Source organism: Electrophorus electricus, chromosome 18 (assembly GCF_041902795.1).
Source record: "Electrophorus electricus isolate QZ-2024a chromosome 18, ASM4190279v1, whole genome shotgun sequence".
NCBI classification, from domain to species: Eukaryota; Metazoa; Chordata; class Actinopteri; order Gymnotiformes; family Gymnotidae; genus Electrophorus; species Electrophorus electricus.
In genome coordinates, this window is record NC_137514.1 from 12,876,642 (window position 1) to 12,898,572 (window position 21,931).

Genomic DNA, 21,931 nt, shown 5'->3' on the forward strand with positions numbered 1-21,931 from the left:
GTTCCTGTTCTCCACTACAATATTTATGTCTAGTTATTTTACTCATGAACTCCATCTCTGTCTGTCGGTCTGTCTCTGTCTGTGTGTCTCTCTCTCTCTCTCTCTCTCTTTTTCACAGACACAAATCTTACGTTTGGCAGGACAATGGCGCAATGGCACCCATTTGCCCCAGTTCTGTTCAGCATCTCTCTGGCAATACATTTGCCACTCTACCACCATCAGGCAACAGAGTCATGCACCCACCAGTACCAAGGCGGTGGGTCTAGCACAGACACCAGAGCAGGTCCTCTAAATATGTTACAGAAAAAACTAATTTTCCCTTTGGCTTTATGCACCCTTCTTCAGTCAGTCAGTATTATGTGTGATGGAAATACATGTTTGGAAATTAATGTAACAACAACAATAACAACAACAACAATAATAATAATAACAAGAACAACAACAATAATAATAATAACAATTGTTGTTGTTGTTGTAGTTGTTAATGCTTTTTAATAGATCATACAGGTTTAGATAATGCCAGGTCTACATCATACTGACCAGATGGCCAAGGAGGCTCAAATGGCTGCTAAAGTAATGCTAAAGAGTGCTGCAACTCTGGCTGTTGTCCACACAGCCACTGGTCTGTTGATGGCAATTCCTACATAACGCTGCATAAGCACTTCTTCCATATGATGGTGAACTGCGGGAGAGGTACATTCTACATGCTTGATTTGTTCTGGTCTCACAGATTTGTTTGCCTGCCTGTTCTCACTCTCTCACACAACTCACACTCATACCCACACACAAACACACACTCCCACACACACTCCCACACATATACAGCTCCCCCCCCACACACACACACACACATGAACATGCTTATTACAGCAATGTAACATGCTTATTACAGCAATGTAATGTTCTCTTGCTCAAAGGAACTTCTCAATAATTGAGATGCCCTTTACAGGAAACGAGTGACTCTGGCTGTGTGAATGCACAAGTCGTGCCAGCTAAGACTGCATCTGCTCCAGGGCTGCTGCAAGTGATCCTTCCTTTACACACACTACTGAGTTAAAAGAGAGAAGATTCCAGAATGTTCACTAACCATCTAAACAAGAAAGAAAACAAGAGTGATTGCAATGAATGGAACAATTTAGCAACAGGAGTCACAATGACACTTGATTTAAAGCTCCAAAGTGAGGTTCCTAAAGACAAATACAAATGTTCAGTGCAAGACCATGAAATTTTTGAACAAAGCCATCAGTTGAAAAACACTGGAAAATGAACACAGCACTCACAAGTAAACAGGAAAAGTAAACATGTTTAAAGCAATTTTGACCATGGTGTCAAAAGAGAGACAAAGTAAGCAAAACAGACGACACCTAACAATACCTGGCAAAAACTACATAAAACACAACATCAAATGTAGCTTTGCTTAGCCAATGCAAGCGAGACCACATACAGATTCATCAAGGACAAAAAACAACAAAAAAACAATACAGAACAAACAGGATAGTACTGAAGGACATCTGTGATTATTATTTTTAGCATGTTGACATTTGTCCAAAGCAAAGGTTCAAAATTCAGAAACACACTGGTGAAGACTGTACTGAAATCTATAAAGTATAAAGAATAAAGGAATAAAGTATGCCTGCTGGATTCTTTCTGGAGTTCACCAACTAGCATGTACCAATGTAAATATAAATGAGCACTAGAATCTTTATTCTGTGACGCCATTCTAACATATCAGAACAAATTTCAAAGGGGGAAATTTAACACGGGCTGATGGCAGAAAAAAATGTTCCCTGAAAAACAATGAACTCCAAAAACAGTTCTGTTTTTATTGACATTTTGGGAACAGTTGCTTACTGGAAGGGTCAATAAAAGTCAACTGTTGACCTGACAGTGTCTGTGTGACTATTTCAAGGTGACCTGAAATCGGTTAACAAGACAAGCTGAAATCAGCAGCATGTAGGGCAGGGTGGTTGGTGCACGGCTCTTGATGCAGACACATATTAGGACTGACGGCCATGAGGTGGACATCTTGAGACCACCCAAATATCTTTTGCTATCTTATTGCCTACATTGGAATATGTGATTCTTAAATCTGAATACAAAGCCCATTCTATGCTATCATAATTAATTTTTTTTTGGCTTGTGGTGCTTCTGAATTTCCTGAAATAGCTGGTGGATACATACATAAGACAGTGAAAATAATTATATTGCAAGCTAAACAGCATTCATGAATGGTGCCTTTTAAAAATATTTCTCAGTTTTTTTATTTTGCGTGTATGTGAGACAGTGTGTGCGCATGCGTCTTCTGAGGACCTTATCATCCATACAGGTGAGTGTGGGGTGAATGGTTGAAGTGACAGGCACTAAGGTACTGACTTGGGACGAGAGTGAGCTCAAATGCTGTGGGGCCAGCCTGCGGGGAGAGAACAACCACAGGACTGATAGGCAGAGGAGAGAGAGAGAGAGAGAGAGAGCTGAGATAAAAAAGACAGAGATCGCATCAGTTGAACTGCCCTCAGGGGAGGAAACCAAAAAAAAACACCCATTTCCAGCTTCCTTCAGTCCTCTGGGCGTGCAGGCTGGAGTCTGAGTCCAAGACTATGACGGGTGGGCCTCCGGGGATGGTCTCCACGGTGAATTTCAGTGGCCACAGTTATTTTTGGGACTCACCTGGAGGCTACTGAGCCTTCTGGGAACAGCCCCCACCACCACCCGCAACCAACCCTCCCACACTCATACCCCTCTCCCCCATTGCAGGGTCTGGGGAGTCTACGATATTAAGCAAAACCTTCACATTTTAGGTGATCGATTAATCTAGGGGAGTTTGCTTCAGAGCTGGAGTCAGGCCTGTGGCTGCCCCTGTGGTTATGGGTGCACAAAAGAGTAGCGCTGTCGCATTCTTTATAGCCTGTGGTGGGGGACTTGGTGCAGCTGGGGAACAGGGTGTGTATCTGTATCTGTTCTGTCACTTTATGGTCATGGAGGTTGGCAAAAGTGGTGCACAATAACAGAGCTATATTTACAGAGTGGATGCGCTGTGCATTAATGGTTCTGTTTATATGTGGTTTTTAAATCACCTTAGGGCTGACAGGAGGACCACCTGTCTCTTTGCTCTTCTGTCCTGACCCTGGCTCTAGGTTACAGTTGTACAGCAGAAGTTATGCATCAAACCAAAGACGAACAAATGAAAACAAACATTTTTAAGCAGTTCATGAAGTATAATTCGCTACCTGAATTTCCGAATGTACGGTGTTCACAAGAGTTCCACAGTGACCTAGCTAACAGTTGGATTTATGTATGCCATTTCTAAAAACAAAGCTCACTGGTGTTCAAGATGCAAGGCCACCATTTTTTATGTTCCACAGCCTATAATTTGCCCCCCACTCCAGCGAGTCACAATGAAGCCCTCACATATGTCAAAATAAACTAAAATTAGGCATGAAATGGACCAGAGTTCATTGTGAGCCCAAACACCCTAGGCGTGACAGCTACTTTAGACACGCATCTGCAGGGCCACTTCTTTTCGTTCACCCTCCTGCTATGTGGCTACATTCCATTCCAAGTAAATGTTAGTTTATCCCCCTTACTTCCTTTTTTACCAGCAGGGCACATGTAGTATTTAGATCCACTTCCTGTTTTATTGAGTGTTACTTAAGGCTGTGCCATCTCCCCACAGTCCTCATTATTTAGTTATGCAGTCTGAAAGCCTGCCGTCCCTCTAGAGGCGACAGCCGTACAACATTTTTGCTATACATACCCGTGTTTATCCACTGTTTTGTCTCTAAGGCCCACTGTCCCCAGTGGAATCTTTCCAAGTCCACATGCACACAAATCTATTTTAGAAACATCCCTGCCTTATCCTGCAGTGGCGGTAAAAGTTATACTTTTTGGAAGTTGCATTTAAAAAGTCTTCTCGATTTTAGAAACATAATCAGTGGCCAATCAACAGGAGTATAGAGCATGATGGAGGTTAAAACCATGACAGAAATTCTGAGGAAGAAAGAAAGAAACAAACAAACAAGCAAACAAATTACAAAAACAATCAAGCATATCCCGTCAATTTTTTTTTCCTTTCAATTTATTTTAATAAGCTTCCATTCAGTTCCCTTTATTTTAATTACTTAATCTGGATTTTTTAAAAACTGAATCATTGCATCACTATGAATCACTTTTTTGTGACATCATAAACTCTTTAAATCGTCCATACTAACCCAGCATTCTCTTATTTATCTCCCAAAAGTCTTATATAATCTTATATTATGAGGAGAAGCATAGGCTTCATAGTAAGAGTGGTTTACACTTTTTCCTAGACCTCATTGCAGTCTAAATTTACACCCACCCATGTTTACTACAGAGCAAAAATGATTCTTTAGAGACTTGGCCTTAAATGAGTTGCACAAGTTAATGAGTCCAGAGTAAAATCACTAGTGTTTCATTAGTGCCACCACTGTTACATCAACTCCCACAAACACAGAACTAATGTAAGTCAGTTCCCATGTTAGTGATTTCACTGTCTTATCACAAGTCAAGATGGAACTGAATTATAATTTTCTTTATTTTAAATCTGGTTGGCATACCAAATCATGTGTTTTTTGCCCTTAAAGATTTAAACGGTGTCTAATATAGTCTGACACAAACCTTTATGTAGCCCACTAAGGCAATGCTGTATTTACAGGGTTAACCTGCACAAAATCCAACTGATACTCTTTTCAGACAGATGAACTCTGACAAAATGTTTTTACTGACTACTGTAATATTTGAAAAGACAATATGATTTTTTTGTTTGTTTGTTTCTGCTGTCATCCAAGTTTGGGGTTTTTGCCTATGTGTTGCCAGATATACTTAGCAGTAGCTCAGCTTTTATATCACTTTGGATTCAATATTTCCTAGTGCTTCAGTTCAAAACTGGGTATCCAAGTTTTGAGGTATCCCCCCGACAATGCTTCATTGTGTATCTTTCTTTTGTATATATATATTTTTTTAATTTGTGAAGGATTGTGTTGCAGAAAAAAGAGGGGTCTGCAGAAGGAGGAGTTTCAGGTATGGTCTTCCTCCCAAAGTTATTTCAGTTATTCCAAGACTCTATTAAAAATTAAAAATCTAAAAGGTCAAGACATTATATATTATCTGAATATCATGCACAGACAAGTTACATAATGATTATTTAATACTTTTGGTCAAACATTAGTTAAAATTAAACAAACTGGTCCACTGTCTACCCACAGTCTATCCAGGAGGAGGTTCAAGCTAGCAAGGGGAGGCAAAATTCCTGCACCCCAGCCATCAATAGGGGGCTGAGGGAGGCCACAACAAGGCAAATGGGTAATGTTTTGGTGTTAGGCCAACGGACAGGATCCTGCAGGGAAGCAGGGTTGCACTAGTTTTATTCCGATGGCTGGAGAAGAGGGTGGTCACCACACTGGTGGGATGCGCAGTGGTGCCTTGCCTGCGCTAAAGAGGCAGGAAAGCCTCTGTGGGCCACAGTGGTGTCAAACACTTCACTAAAGGTTTTTTTTTGTTGTTTGTTTGGGGTTTTTTTTAAAGAAGAATGTATCAAAGGGGTCAGCTCGTGTGTGCATCTCTGTAAAAAAGTAAATAAACTAATATTAAGAAATATTTTAAAAACTCACATTATGATGGGAGGGTTGAAGTTCACGCACATGGATACAGCTCAGTGAGGTAAGGGTTTCCCGGTGGGCAGAAAGTGAATGAACCACCAGCACACCCGGTAAAAAAAGCAATCCAGAACGACCAGAAATTATTAGCAATACACTGTGAGCACAATTATTAGGCAAGAGAGTATGTTGACCATATCATCATTTTTATGCATATTTTCCAACTCCATAAATTTGAATGCTTATTGGATTTAAGCCTATCAGGTGATGTGTATTTGTGTAATGAGGGAGGGTGTGGCCTAAGGAGATCAACACCCTATATCAAGGTATGCATAATTTTTAGGCAGATTCTTTTCTTCAGGCAAAATGGGCCAAAAAAGACATTTAACTGACTATGAAAAGTCAAAAATTGTAAAACAATCTTTCAGAGGGATGCAGCACTCTTAAAATTGCTAAGATATTGCGATGTGATGACAAAACCACATTTTGCTGCAAATAGTCAACAGGGTCACAAGAAAAAAAGACACAAATTAACTGCCAAAGATTTGAGAAGAATCAAACATGAAACGACCAGCAACCCATTTTGCTCCAGTGCTGTCATATTCCAGAAGTGCCCAGAAGTACAAAGAGTTCAGTGCTCAGAGACATGGCCAAGGTAAGAACAGTTGAAACCCGACCACCACTGAACAAGATACATAAGGTGAAACATCAAGACTGGGCCAAGAAATATCTGAAGACAGATTTTTCAAAGGTTTCATGGACTAATGAGATGAGAGTGACTCTTGACGGCCCAGATGGAGCTCCACTTCGACTCAGACACCACCAAGGTGGAGGTGGGGTACTTCTTTGGGTTGGTATTTTTAAAAATGAGCTTGTTGGACCTTTTGGGGTTGAAGATGGACTCAAAATCAACTCCCAAACCTACTGCCAGATTTTAGAAGATACTTTCTTCAAGCAGTGGTACAGGAAAAAGTCTGCATCTTTCAAGAAGACTATAACTTTTATGCAGGACAATGCTCCATCACATGCATCGATGTACTCCATTGCATGGCTAGCCAGTAAAGGCCTTAAAGATGAAAGAATAATGACAGGCCCCCTTCCTCCCCTGACCTAAACCCTATTGAGAACTTGTTGGCCCTTATTAAACGGGAGATTTATGGTGAAGGAAAACAGTGCAGCTCTCTTTTAAATGTGTAAACAGTGTCTGGGAGGCAGTGGTTGCTACTGCACAAAAAGTAGATTGTCAACAGATTAAGAAACTGACAGACTCCGTGAATGGAAAGCTTATGACTGTTATAGAAAAGAAGGGTGGCTGTATTGGTCACTGATTTGTCAGTAATGTTAATTTGTAAACTTTGAGGTGTTTGTTTATTCTCATTTTAACAGATGAAAAAAACAAGTGAAATTTTTTTTTTTAATTTTTAGTTTCATAATTCTGCACACTAATAGTTGCCCAATAATTATGCACACATATATTCTCCTAAGAAAGCCAAAACCTCACTTTTACTTTCTTGAATATTCAAGTTTGAGATTTATTAACATTTTGGATTGACCGAGAGCACTGTAGTTGTTCAATAATAAAATTAATCCACAAAAATACATTTTGCCTAATAATTGTGCACACAATGTACATCCTGGCAACTTCTAAGAAACAGCAGACCTAAGCAGGAAAACCAGCGTCTGTGAGACAAGGTGGCCAGGTAAATTTATAATTCCCTCAGTGGGGAATTACAGGCAAAGAAGCTCATGCGAAGTTCATACAAAGTTCCACAGGGTTTGCAGCTCTAGCCTTGACCTTTTCTAAAATGCACTTTTGTTGCATCAAACTTTTCTTGCAATCCATTTCTTTAATATTGTCATGGTCCTGGCAGTTGTGCTGACTGTCCCTCTGCAGAGATGCATAAAACAGAGGTACAGAGATTTTGCATTGCAAATGTATCTGTGTGATTTGTTTGTCTGTTCTGCCTGTGATAGTGAAAGGGTTTACGAGAATCACTAAGCTGCAATCTGCTGTCTGGAAAAGAACACAGAATATAGATTGTGTTTTTCAAAATGATTAATTCCATGTCTCCAGACAAGTCTTCCCATGCTGTTTGCATGTTAAAGTATTTCCTAATTTGTGTTTTTTTTTTAATATCTCTAGTAATGTAATTTAATTTTCGTTATTTTCACCCCAATAAACAAGCATTGAAACTAGGGTTGCTTATGAATAACTGATGATTAATTACAGAATTAGTTACAAAATTAGTTACTGATTAGTTATAAAATTAGTCAATCAAGAATTTAAATTAAATAGCACAACAATTTTCACTCTCATGTCAGCCTTGTATCAACATGAGTTCTTGTTTCCATCATGATTGAAGTTCTATTAGGGCTTGTTACTGAGACTACAAGGCAAAGTAACAGTTTCAGCATATGCTCTTATCCAGGGCAACTAACATATTTATAACAGGAGACAAGCTTCCTGGGAATCAAACCCATAACCGGTGAACTATAGGAGTACAGGAGTGCATAATTGACATGAGTTTGCTATCAGACTAAACTCCCAACATTGTTGTGTTGCTGGTGAAGCTAATTGGGCTTCTCAGTAAGTGCACTCATGTACTTTTTTACTTTTTTACATTTTTATGCTGCCAAGTACAAGATAGAGTCTAAAATCTGAGTTTTAAAGTTGTTTACACTATACAGCCTATTTCTTTTGTGATTTTTTTTCTTTTCAATTTATTTTTTTGATTATGTTAATGTCTACAACATGTTCAGTCCAAACTCATAGTTGACTGTGGGAATACTTGTGTGTTCTATAAATCAATAATTGTTTGTTCACATTATCTACTCTCCACCAAGGAATTGCAAAGCCAGTTGAAACCAATACAAATGAATTGAGAATGTGATGCTGGACAAAAAGCTGAAAATAATAGGTGTTATAATTTAAAAGTCCACAGTTTGGTTCCTTTGGGAGATCCTGGATTGAGGATTTGGGCCAATTTGTGCAGTGTGCTGTTTTCAGAAAACTTAGAAATACAGGATCGCTGTGAGCAAATTGGGATGCACTTCTGTAATGTTGGGCAGGTCATAGGGAGTCGGGGAGCAACAGTGAGTGAGAGTGAGAGAGAGAGAGAGAGAGAGAGAGAGAGAGAGAGAGAGAGAGAGAGAGAGAGAGTCAGTGAGTGAACCATGACTCATGCACTTCACCCCAGCAGCTCTGATAAATGAACCTATTGACTCATTACTTTCCCCTACCATCAGTTTCTCTCTCTCAGTATCCAGTTCAGTTAGAAACAAACACCATTACCTTTCTTTAACACTGCAGCATCTGATAAACACCATTACCTCTGTTCAGCAAACCCCACAACGCACAAGAAAACAGAATGGCTTTAGCCCCCTCAAACAGTAGGATGATAAACACTTCCATTACATAAACAGCAAATATATTGATTTTATGCCCCTAGTAAGGATTATGCTTTTTGTAAAATAACAAACTGCAGTTTGAGCAAACACATTTATTCTCTCTTAGACAAACACAATTTACTTAATTTCAGAAAAGTGGCTGCAAATGCTTGTAAGAAATAACACCAGCATCTAGCTTTGTTAAATATCATAAACCCCATTATGCCTGAACCCACAGATGTGACAGGTGATAAGTTGCAAAGCACAATTACCCCTGAATCATCTTGATTTTTTTCTTTAGCATTGGAATTCACAGGCTAAGGCAGCAAGAAAAAGAGTTGATTTGACAAATGAAACAGTATAAAAAGAAATGGGCAGGACTGGAAACAAACAAGCAGCAGGTGTAAACAAACTATACCAGAAGATCACTCCATTATGCATCACCTGGTACCACATTATGACATCCATCATCTATCATGACCACTATCGTGACAGACCTTGTGAACCTGCAGATGCTGTGCAAGTTAATAAGTAAACTGGGTGCCATTGACACAGATGCTTTCAAGATTCCTGCTGAGCTGGTTAAGTGCATCAGTCAGGATGTGGGTAACAGTCACTTTGATGAGACCTTCGCAAGCGCAGCCTCTGTAATGCAGCCTGCTGTAATAATTGCACACCATTATTGGAGCCAGTCCTGACTCGCATTGACCCGTTGATCAATGTCTGTTCCAAGTGTTTGACTGCACTGTTGCGCTAAAGGAGCTCAGAGAAGTTCATTTCATGCCAACGACAGTTTGTGCAGTTCACGATGCTTAGTCGTGCTTCGGTAAGACTCTTCAGTATCTCCAGGGTGTGCACCTCACACCTGCAGGTCAGGGGCTGGTTCAGTCCATTTAGTCGAATGCGTGTGCACCTTCGGAGTTCAGTCCTCTTCACACTGCAGCACTGTCCATCGGAGCAGGTGTGTGGGACGGTGGTGCCATACCCACCACCCCCCCTTACAGAAGCCCCTGGAGAGAGGACGCTTTGCCTTACGCAGTTAATCCGTGGCCTGCAAACCGGTTGGTGCCATTTTTTTATGTGTATGGTATGTCAAAGTATGTTACCTTTTAAAATAGTTGGATTATTTATGTAATTTCAGCACCTCATGAAACCTGATCTGAGATCACACATCTTATTTTCAGAGATGATGCAAGGATGAAGACAACCGACAAAATGCACAGCAAAATGTAAATTGGTTATTCGATGAAAATAAGTCCTGACTATCATCATACTACAGAACCTGGTGATAGAAACTGATCTGGCCTAGTGTACACAATACGAGGGATTCAGTAGTCAGCAACAGCCAACAAATACACTGGCTCAAACTTTAAGCCTTCCAACTGATCTTTCATGTGTGCAATATGACTAAATATGATTACATTTCTATTTCTTCATATTTCTAAGTGCAGGTAAAAGCAATCTGATGTAGAATATATTTAAATATATTTGCATCTTAAGGATTACATTGCAGTAGTAAACCATCACAATGCTGTTACTTGCTTGTTACAAATGTAAAATATGATATATAAGTTGATACTTCTGGATTTACCAATTCAGCCATAAGTGGGGCAATTTTTTTTACCTCCTGCACTGTCGAGATTTTCATGTTCGGGTACACGTTCTGCAGCTGACCCGCAGGCTTTCCATTGGGAATGACTCCAAAGCTTGCTTTCATTTTTCCTGAAGTACCATTTAATAGCCACAAACCAGATTTCAATTGCACAACATCCTTGTAAGCCGACTAAGACCCTTTCCGGCTCATTACTCCAGCTTTGCTGAACCATCATTGACAGAACACTTCATGTGACCATCAATTTGAGAACCACTCTGCCCAGTGGCACTAAAGAGGGAACATTTGAATTTGAAGTCATAGGCCAAGGCCTCCTAAAGCCATTTTTAATATAAAACATTTATGGAATATTCCCACCGATCCTCGAAGGAAAACCCCTATGGACATCTCATTTTCTGAACAGTTAGTCTATTCCACTACACAGAAAAAATATTAGAAGTTCCATTGTCAATAAAACATACATTTTAGCAAATTATTTAGAACTTATTAATTGTATATAGCAATTTTAAAGATAAATTGTCCTACCAATTTTTTAGTGTTTAGAAAATGCAATGCATTGGAGCCAATTATGACATTGTCATTAACCTGCACAGTAACTATCATGAATAAACAAAGAAAGAAAAATATAGAGGAAGTTAGGTTAGACAGAAAGATATTGGAAAAGAGTAAAATACCAATAGGAGTAATTATCATACATCACAAATATACCTTCCATCTGTTCCAGACTCCTCAATCAAGCATGTGATGTGAGTCAGTTATGTACAAATCAAATGATACTCAAATGTGCCGCCAATAGGCATAGGTCGAGTTCATTTCTGAGTTATAATACCTTTCACACATCATATTTGCTAAACATAGCTCTTTTTTAAAGCCAACACCCTGTAATTGCTTGTATTAAATAACATTAAAAAAGGTGAATGGGGGGGAGGGGGGGTGAGTCACACTGAATCATCAGGTGCAAATCTGTTAATGTGTTGATTGGTTGCAGGTTTGGTGTACAACACCTCATACTGCTTCAAAAGTATTCCCTTCTGTACACAGTTATGCAGAAAGACTGCCCTGGCAGACAGTGGACAGATACTGCACATTTGAGCATACCTGGGACAACATTTGCCATTCCAAATATTCACCAGGCTCTTTAGAGCATTTTTTGTAATTTTCCGTCCTTGCATTTGGCTGTGCACTGTTGTCAAGCCCTGTGCCATTTTCTTGTTTTGTAACCTAGAACAACAACCTAGAGCCTCAACTTCACAATTCAATGGAACCCAGCACAACTGGTTTCAGATTAGAGATAAACAATAATTTTCCACACAGATCAAAGAGATGCCCAGGCTCTTTTTGTATGAAGCCTTTTGTTGTCTTACACACTCAGCTTCAATTATAATTTTTATTTTTTTATTTTTTTATTTTTTTTTACCAAGGGCTCCAACAGTGTGATAAAGTGAGGGGGAAATCAATAAAGACCCTACACTACCCTCATTACTGTCTCCCCACAGCTGGTATTATTATCATTGCCATTAGTCACACACTCTGTCTTAATAATGCACTGCAGAATAAAAAGCCGTGCTGTGTCTAATGAAGGAGTGCTAAAGAAATGGGGGACATTGCAGTGGACCATAAAGAACCACGCCAAAGGCTGCCATGCAAAGGCAGTGCAAGCACGTGAGATTGAAAGACTGTATCAGGACAATTTATGGGATTAATTTACCACACCTAAGGAATAATCTCTCCATCAATCTCTCAGTCCATTTTACTTGAATTTCTCTCAGTTTTTCACCTTGTGCCACAACATTATCTAGATCTTTGAACCATTTCCTGTACCTCTAAGGTAGAGATTTAACCTAGGCAGCCTGCATCATGTGCTTGCTTTTGAGTCGCTAATTTCGCGTGTGATTCACAACGCCCTGGGCCAGGCGATATCACCTCTTCAACCTCCGCCACCCTCTAACCCCCACCCAGGCCCACATTATTTATTCATGGAAGGTCCGTGAAAGCTCTGTGAGGCCTGAGAGAACCGGGGGCGGTGGGGGAGCATGTGAAGAGACTGGCAGTCCCTTCAGCCGGCGTGCGGGTCTGTTTGAAGGCCTGCCTGGCCTGCGCAGACGCCCACTCACAGCTGTCCGTGGAGCTGAAGGCTGTCATCCTGAGCTGCTGAGAAACCGCCGCCCCTCCGTGGTCCACAGCCCGCCCCACTCCCCATCCCCAAACCATGCTGTAGCTATGAAAGGGGTTTTCAAGAACTTTAAATGTAGCTGGGCTCCTGAGGGAATGATGAGACAAGCCCTGGTGACTCAATGGATTTCATTGGGGAAAAGTCACTACAGTAGTCCCACACAATTCTGGGATAAAAATAGTTTCACACTATGCATCTGTCTGCATCTATCTATCTCTAGCTTTCTATCAGATAATGGATGCTGAAAGGTTCAAATACATGACAAATGCTCCAACCAAGTGGTCCTGAACATGAGAGTCAAAGCAGCTGCTGTCAGGCTTAGAAAGGAATGCTAGGCTTCCAAAACAGACTTACTTCAACAACAAAAGTCACTGGCACACAAATCCAAAGGGTAAAGCCAAAAGAGGAATCAAGGACAGGCAAATGGCGAGGTGAGCTATAAATGGTGTAAACTAGGGTAGGCAAACCATCGGAGTAAGAATGAACTAGGGTGCAAAAAGAAACAAAACTGTGTAATGAATGAGCTGATGAATGGACACCCTGAGTTAACAGGAGCAATACTCAGCAAAGACTGACAAGCAGAGGGGTGGTTAAATAGACCAAGGCTCATAACCAAGAAGGAGCAAAACAGGTGTGTACTAAATACATGAGTGAGGCTGGTCTTGCATCTGCAGAGATGAGGGATTTTGATTGGATAGTGGTGCGATACAACTAGGGGAGGGATAGAGTGGGTGTGGATGAAGTGTAGGTGTCAGGTATAAAAGAGGGCACATCATCTACCAATGAGCTGTCTGACCTTCAAAATTATTACTCAAGCCAGTCACCACAAAGAATGTTCTTCATCTGTAAATCTCACCTGACTATATGGACTGCAGGCAGTGGTAGCTCAGTGGTTAAGGTATGGGACTCGTCATCTGAAAGTTGTCAGTTCAAGCCCCACTGCTGCTGAGTTTCCACTGTTGGGTTCCTGAGAAAGGCCCTCAAGTTGTACTCAATCATAACTGTAAGTTGCTTTGGATAAAAGCATCAGCTGAATGTATGATGTCAAACATATGTTGTTTGGTTTCAGTGTAAATGTGAAGAGTCTGACTCAAAGGCCTCTAGGATATAATGCAATAATTCATCAAAATGAAGAAACATAAAAACCTACAGAATTACTAAAGACCTGCTAATTTATTAATATACATTTTCCTTAGTGGGACCATGTATGGTCTTGTGAGACTTTACACTATGTGTATCGAATTTGCCAATTTGCAAATGCAAGTTTTATTTTGATGTTTGTTGTTTGTTTGGTTTTTCCAACCTAGTATAGAACCTAGTAGGCTAGGAGACTTCCAACAATTAACAGATTGGCAAGACACATAATGAAACAATACCATATGTTATCTTGGTTAACTCAAAAGTTGTCTACAATCTGCAATCTGACTTGACCATTCATACGATCCTTCTTGCTAATGTGATTCAGCTGCTGAAGACTTATAACCCACTCAAGGAGAGTCTAAGAAATCCTGAATAAACCACTTGAGCAGAGTTAGAACTATGCTGGAAAAAAAGGTGGCTACAGAAAAGCCAGATTCCATTCGATCTGAAATGTTGCCTCCTACGTGCAGCAAGTGAACAGTTGATCGAAACTTGCGTGGGCTGTTAGTGGGTGTGTTTTGAGGAGATTAAAATACATGCTCTGACAGAATGCTTCCGTGCATGTGTGTTGGGTTGAATGGCTGTTCTTGGATGGAGTGTGAAAATAAAAGGAAGCTTGTGTGTGTGTGTGTTTAACTAGATAAAATCCTGTTTGTTCAAGAAAGACAGAGAAGTAGGCAGGGAGGGCAAAAGAGAGATAACATAGTACAAATTCGACTACAGGCCTACCCTCCTTCACACCCTTCATGACTTACCAGTGTGAAAGTAATTACCGTAACGCAATTACTTGCTGACATTCTTGTGCAAAGTTGATAAAGCCTAACATTTTTGTGAGTGCAGTGACTCTAAAGGCATCAAATGTTGCCCTTGGTATTCAGCATTCAGTTCCATGCAGGGATGTTGTAAACACACCCAGCGGTAAGCAGTAAACCCATCTCTTACCTTAAGACAAAGGAAAGGTTAGTTTCAAGTCATGCCTTGAATGTGAAATCATGTTTTACTACTTGTGATTAATGAAATTAAATGTTAACTATTTAACAGTAATCCAAATGACTTAGATGTCTGGAGCGAGAATAAAATAATGTTTGAAATCATTTTGCTTAGAATGAAACAGTGTGATAGACTTGTGTGCTCTGTTTAAACAGTAGTTAGCAAATAATTAGTTAACCAGACCTTTTTATGAAGCTTTAACATCCTTGCCAATAGACTGTTTTTGTCTTTGCAAACATGATAAATAAAACAATGTAGAGTATAAATATTGATTGAAGTGTTACACCAGACTTCAATTTGACACATACCAATTTAGTGGGCTTCTTTAGCAACAAATTCTTTAGCAAACACTGCATGTGTATTACAGATTCCTATGGAAATTTGATATTTTCTTAAATTTCACTGTTTGGCATACAGGTTTACAAACAAAAAATTGTCAGATATGTCCATATAGTCTGGACATTCTGATGTGAAATCCATATTCCTATGATGTACCAGAATGCCACTGGAACTCATGGAGTGTATCAAAAGCTCTCATACTAAAAAATGACCCCAAACGGGACCCTACTATAATTAGGTGTTAGGTTTTTTGAAGAGGCATAGCTGGAGACCTTCCTTTAGTAAGATGTGAGGTAGTCATGTGTGTTTGTGTGTGTGTAAGTGTGTGTGTTTCCACATATCCCATGTGAAACAGAAATCACCTTTTAACATGTATGGAAGCTATATATTTGAACTGATGGGGTTCTGTACATGACATATAACTTATTGCATGTTTGTGTGTGTGTGTGTAGTCACATAGTATTCCACCCCTCCCCTCCACATCAGAAGAATCTCTGGACCGGTCTCCATGCCAAAAACACATCATTCCCTTCCACTGGATCTGTGGGAGTTCAGAAAGAAGCACCACATAAATCACAGGAACAGATCAGCGGTCGTCTGCCATCAAACGCAACGAGGCTAGAAGTCTGCGTTTCTTGGACTGGATGGGTCACATGGATTTCTTGAGCAGCGAGGTCAATAGGTCACATGGACATCTCAAGCAGTAGGGTGGATGGGTCACTTGGGCTTCTCAAGCAGCAGGGTGGACAGGTCATGTGGGCTTTTTGAGCAGCGGGGTGGGCAGGTCACATGAGATTCTCAAGCAGCAGGGTGGACAGGTCACGTGGGCTTCTCAAGCAGCTCCTTTTGGCCAACATCTGCAAAGGTTGCTTTGTGGCCACGGATGAGTTCAACCACTTGCCTTATGACAAGTGATGCGTCTGAGTCCAAATACAGAGGGCAACATTTGATTTTTAAAGTAATTCTTATTGTACGCTCCAGTGAAATAGGCTAAATGGCAGAAAGTGGCATATTTAAGTATATTGCCAGTGTATAGTCTGGTGACGCTTACACCATATTTTCCTATGATTGTGCTGAGCAGGCATTATATTATGGGTCTAGACCTTTACACATACAATTAATAAGGTTAAGAGAGGATACATATTTGTGCGATCCAGAAAATAAGAAAATCTGTTTCTACGAGATAATTTTTGCAAACATTTTGTCAACATACGGCAAAACTGTCTTCCTGCTTCGCTTTGCTTCATATCATTTTGGAATGCTTCTATAAATCCTTACTTTTCAGTCAAAGGCAGCAATTAGCATGGCATATGCATACATTTATTAATGTCCAGCCAAGGCAATACATGACCTCTGGTGCTTTGCCGCTGGGTCCTAGCAACCATCGCCCACCCCCACCCTCTCCATCCTCAAAACATATGTGATCATTGTGAAAACACTGCCAAAACGGCAGTCTACACACAGTAGCTAATGCTAAATACAAAGCCCCAGAGCAACATTCTCATTTAGACCTTGTTAGCATGTGATCAACATTCCAAAAGGTTTTCATTTTTTTGTTTGTTTGTTTGTTTTGGGGGGATGGGCAAGACATCTGCTCGCCTGTCCAACACAATGCACTGTCTAATGGAGTTATATGATTTGCCAGCCGTCTTTTACAAGGTCAGCCCACCATGTGGAACGTCCCAGCAAAGATCCAGCGAAGCTTCAATAAATGTGGCCAGAATGCAAGAATAGCACAATTACTAGATTTTGTATCATTTTCCTTTTTACTTAAATTATTCTAAGCCTTTCACAAAGGGCTTGCGTTGGATGACTGCCACTGAAAACTGAAATTCCTTAGAAATGCATGTGTTAAGCACAATTACCTGTACAGGCTTTCCAAATTAGCCAGACGTTGCTGGACACCTTCCACCACAACAGTGTGGCACTACTGCCACCATGGTTAACGGACATATTTTATTTTTTTCTATAAGCCTGGTGACCAGTAAGCTTGTACTTGGCTGTGCTTATAAGTTTATAAGCAGCCCACAATATAGACTATTAGCAGAACAAAATGATGCAGACTGAATTTTCCTATAATTAAATTAACATTTAAATGAATGATTAATAGTCCCAAACCAGCTTCGGGTCAGTCTGGATGCTCTATTTCAGACCACAGTAAGTTGCCATAAAAGCTTCCTCTAGTTAGGGGAATCAAGGCAAAGAATAGGCAAGAATAATGCCATGTGCATTAATGGATGCCAAGCAAAACCAATGGATCACAGATCCTTTTTCTTCCTTTTATTTTTAGCTTACAAATACCTCATTAAAAGCATGATAGACTGCCTGTTTCTGATGGTTGTAAATATTAAAACATGTTCATCATACAACTATATGAATGCAACAAGAGAAGTTGCATTCATATAAGTGATTACTTAGTCACAGATCTCTATTTCAAACCATAGTGTTCTTTTTAAGCTTGCAATTTGATTGGGCTTAGTCCCCTCTTTATTGTTTCCAAGAAACAAATGTTTGGGTGGTCCTCTTTGGATCTGATCAATGCAGAGGTTCAAAGATTGGCAATGGGTAGCACTGTCAGCAGTGCCTGTGTTTAACACATCCACTGAAAACAGCAGAGAAGCTGGAACTAATGCCACAGGTGATATTTGAGATTTTTTTACACTCTGGTTATTTGCTGTGCACTGCCAAATAATTCAATGTCACGTATATGTTTTGGTTTTAGACAGAAGAGCAAATGTCTTAAAATCATATAACTAGAGCACAATTATGTAATACCATGTACATAAATAGAGCTGCCTTAGCTACACAAAACCCAACCACAACAGCCAAAGTATGATCAATTTCCACGTCAACAAATGACATTACAGCAATCCACGACTTACTCTGAATACTGACAAAACAACTGTTGTGTACAAACACATACAAACACAAATATAGTACATACACTGACAACACACAAACACAGATACTTACACTATATGATTGCTAAAAGGAATATACCTATTCTCCAAATTCCTCGCTTAATCCAAGATTGCTTTTTTTTGTTGTTGTTGCTTTTTTTTGTCATAATAACAACACAAAACATATGAATAATGTTTGAATGTATGTATTTGGACTGAAGGGGTTTGTAAAGACTTGCCTGCTGTTTATGAATTATTAAGAATTACAAAGATTTACACATACTAGAACATAATACCACTACTCACCAAGATAACAAATTGCACAGCTTGTGAGTTAACATATAATCCATGTGAGGAAAGGTTGGCAGAACACCCTCCCCTTTCTACTTGTACTATAATAATAATAGCAATAATTGTGATTCAACAACAGAAACAAAGACAGTCACATTTCAAGCAAACAACAACTGCCAAAAACCAGCACTGAGCTTTCACACTTAGTGAAATGAAGTAGGATCAACTCATGTGGATATTTGATATGCAAAAATCATACCCTATAATAATTTTGGAACTCTCATTTTCACGTTATTGCTGCTTTAAGACACCAAATAAGCATAAAGATTGAGCCCCAAAGACTTTTGTTTGTAGTGAAATTTAACTTGTGACAGAAAATCATGTTTTCCTGGACAAGACATCTGATTACACTGCGCACTTGCCATCAAAGTGTTCACAACACTTTAACTCAATGTGCAGCACTCTACCACCACCTGTTGTCCTACCACGGAACTTGAGTTTGCATCTGAACAAAACATATATGACAGGCCCCCTAGATCTCATAAGTACACTTGACTGCTGACAGAAAAGTCACCAGAGCAAATGAATTATGAGATTACGGATCAAAAGTCAAGGTATCCCTCTTGATGCAATCTCGCCACATTGTGTAAGTCATCTCTCGGCTTTCTCCACAATTATTTATCTACAAATGGTGTAGGAGCAGGGTACAGTATGATGTCGTTAGACCCCAGTAAAAGCTTTGTCATTTGATTTGGTGAAGTCTAACCTTGTAAGCTATTAATTTTTTATACAATCCTTTACATAATAATAATAATAATAATAATAATAATAATCATAATACATAATAATAATACATTAATACAATAATAATACATTAGACTTACAAAATATAACACAAAAAAGAATCACAAAAAAAACAGCAATCAAAAACATAAGAAGGAAATAGGGCAAGAACAGAGACAGAGCAACAAAACAGAGTAGATGAACTGAGGAGAGACCTTTCCTTGAATGGAGGATCAGTTTTTGAGTGAATAATACCTCAAAACATACATGTCTCTTCATGCTGAATAGCAAAATGTCCTAATCAAAATAATGTCTATAAAGTGTAAGTCTAACTTGTCAAGTTGTGAAAACATTTCATAACGAGACAAATTTACTCAATGCATCACTAACCATTTCCAAATAGACCACAGTCCAGTACAGTTTACAAATACAAACACATAAAAACGTAGAAGTAACTACTAACATTCTGGCGCATTTACACTGAATATTTGCCTGGAGAAATAGAACAGTTAACTAATCAGTGTCTTTTCCAAATGCTGTATAAATTCCCACATATAATTACCACCTCGCTGCTTAGTCCACAGAAAACACTCGTATTTGTATATTTTCCTGAGAAGGACGTGCCTCAACTCCCAAATACCAACCAAGAAGCCCTTTTCCTTTTCCTTCTGTGTCTACCAACCATATATCAATCACATCCCTCTTTTCTACGACTATGACCAAGGGGTGGCTAGGAGCTCAACTTGCTGCTGTTAAACCGCTGATCTTACCTCGACTGCCGCAGACCAGCAATCCAAGCACATAGACGGCTTTTAGAAGCATTTTCAGCAGCTTCAGTTTGGACTGAGCAACGGCTTCTTGTGGTGTCGGCAAGTTGATACCTCTCGCAGCCGAACCGACGTGGCAGCGCTCTCGATTCAACTGCGATTCTGTCGTGGACTTCGGCAGGTTCCGCGCGCGCGCTCTAACTACAGCCCCGTCGCCGCCTGTATTCACTGAGCGGCGCGAGACTCCCCCCCCGGTGCAGCGCCTAAGGACACGGGCTGCGAGGTGTTGCGCGCAGATCCGAGCGAACTCAAAGACATCACTTTGTGACACATTAAGATCGACAGTGCTGATTTTATTGTGATCGGTGGGCAGGGAGATTGCGCTAGCGTAGCACGCCAGTAACCTGTGCGCGAAAGGGCATCGCTAACCTATAAAGTTGGTTGAACGACAAGACTGCACTCAGCTTGACTACGGCTACGGTCGCGCGGAGCGTCCGAGTATGATCCAGTGTTGTGACTGGCCAAAGGAGCCTTCGCGTGCGCATTAATACTCACAGTTGGTAGTAAAAAAACCAAAAAAAACTCCCTTCTTTGCGCGTTGGCAGTACGACTAAGGCTATGTCTCCACTATCTCGTTATTTTTTATTTATCCGTAGTCAAAACTGATTTCGAAGTTTATTAGATGGACTCGGTGGCTGGGTAAGAAAACAGCATCAGTGTTCGAGAAGAAGTGGTAATAAATTAAGCTAATTATAGTCGTTGCCTGCTACTTCAGCTTAAACCTGTTTCAGCCATATTATATGCAGCCTATATCTAAAGGTACTCTTCCTATTGCAAGAGGCGCAAAGTCTTATGAAAGATCTAGTCCCCATCCATTTTTATTTTAATTTTTTTTTTTGCCTTTGAAAGCAGTGAACAATGGATTGAATTACTTTAAATCTGTTTCCGCCCTATTTAAGATGCTTTTTGCTTTTTTTCAAAAATTAATTGCTCATAAATACGTCTCATTAAAGTTAACTCTAGAAATGTTAGGGTTATCGATTTTTGTACTTCTGTTCTAGTAACAGTCTTATCAATATCTTTTTGGGACAACCTAACTGACTCTTTATGAAGGGACACTAAACATTCACCAGAACAAAGGGATATAAAAATCTTCTACAGTAAAGGTCTTCTACATATTTCTTACATATTTCTGGAGACCAAAGTTTAGAAATTATTATGCAAGGCTCTCATGTAATACATTAATTGCAAGTACAGTGAAAATCATTGTAGTAAACAAAGCTAAAGGCATCAACACTGCACAAGGTACATATTAGTTACTTTATTTAGTTCAGCCAAGCTTTAGGTTTAGAGACCCAAAATCCAGATTTTGGTTTTATGTTGATTTCACATTATATGCCCACTGTTTCCGCATTCTCTATATAAAACCTGACCAGGGCTGTACATTTGAACATTTATGGTTGTCCATGCGAAAAAATCCAAAACAAAGGAGAGACTTTTTTATGGAGGTCCGTTCTGATAAGATGTTGCTATTATTGTGAACTGATTCAGATTATGCAGCCTGTGTTCTACCTTCCAGTGCACACCTCCAGTTTTGCCATTTTCCCACTGACCCGCAGATTTGACTAGAAAAAGACACTCCCCTAGTGGTCAAAGTAGAACCTCTTTGCAGTTTCCTGACATTGTATTGCTACAGACCACTTCATACATGACCAGCACTTCTGAATTCATCTTAAGTGGTTTAATTGATTCTGCATCTCAAATGTGTATCAAACACAGTCTTGCATACATGGAGGGGCAGTGGTGTATATTGAAAGTGAATTCCCAATTCCTTTGTGAGGAGTGAACAAAAAATCACCTCTCAAAATTATTTTGGCTCACATGGTTTATTGCACTGCTTTTGTATATGTTTTTTTTTTTCTCCTCAGCTATATGTA

The 21,931-nt window shown here is 39.8% G+C and overlaps 1 protein-coding gene across 5 annotated transcripts in view; it reads right to left on the reverse strand.

The window, feature by feature from the left end:
- Positions 1-20,475, reverse strand: part of ncam2a (neural cell adhesion molecule 2a) — a 196,682-nt gene extending 176,207 nt beyond the window's left edge. For all 5 annotated transcript variants that reach the window (XM_081701464.1, XM_081701463.1, XM_035535065.2 and 2 more), the window contains exon 1: positions 19,998-20,475. In XM_081701464.1, coding sequence (XP_081557590.1) covers positions 19,998-20,049 — 52 coding nt within the window. In that variant the 5' untranslated portion in view covers positions 20,050-20,475. The remainder of the gene's footprint in view (positions 1-19,997) is intronic.
- Positions 20,476-21,931: the final 1,456 nt, after the last annotated feature.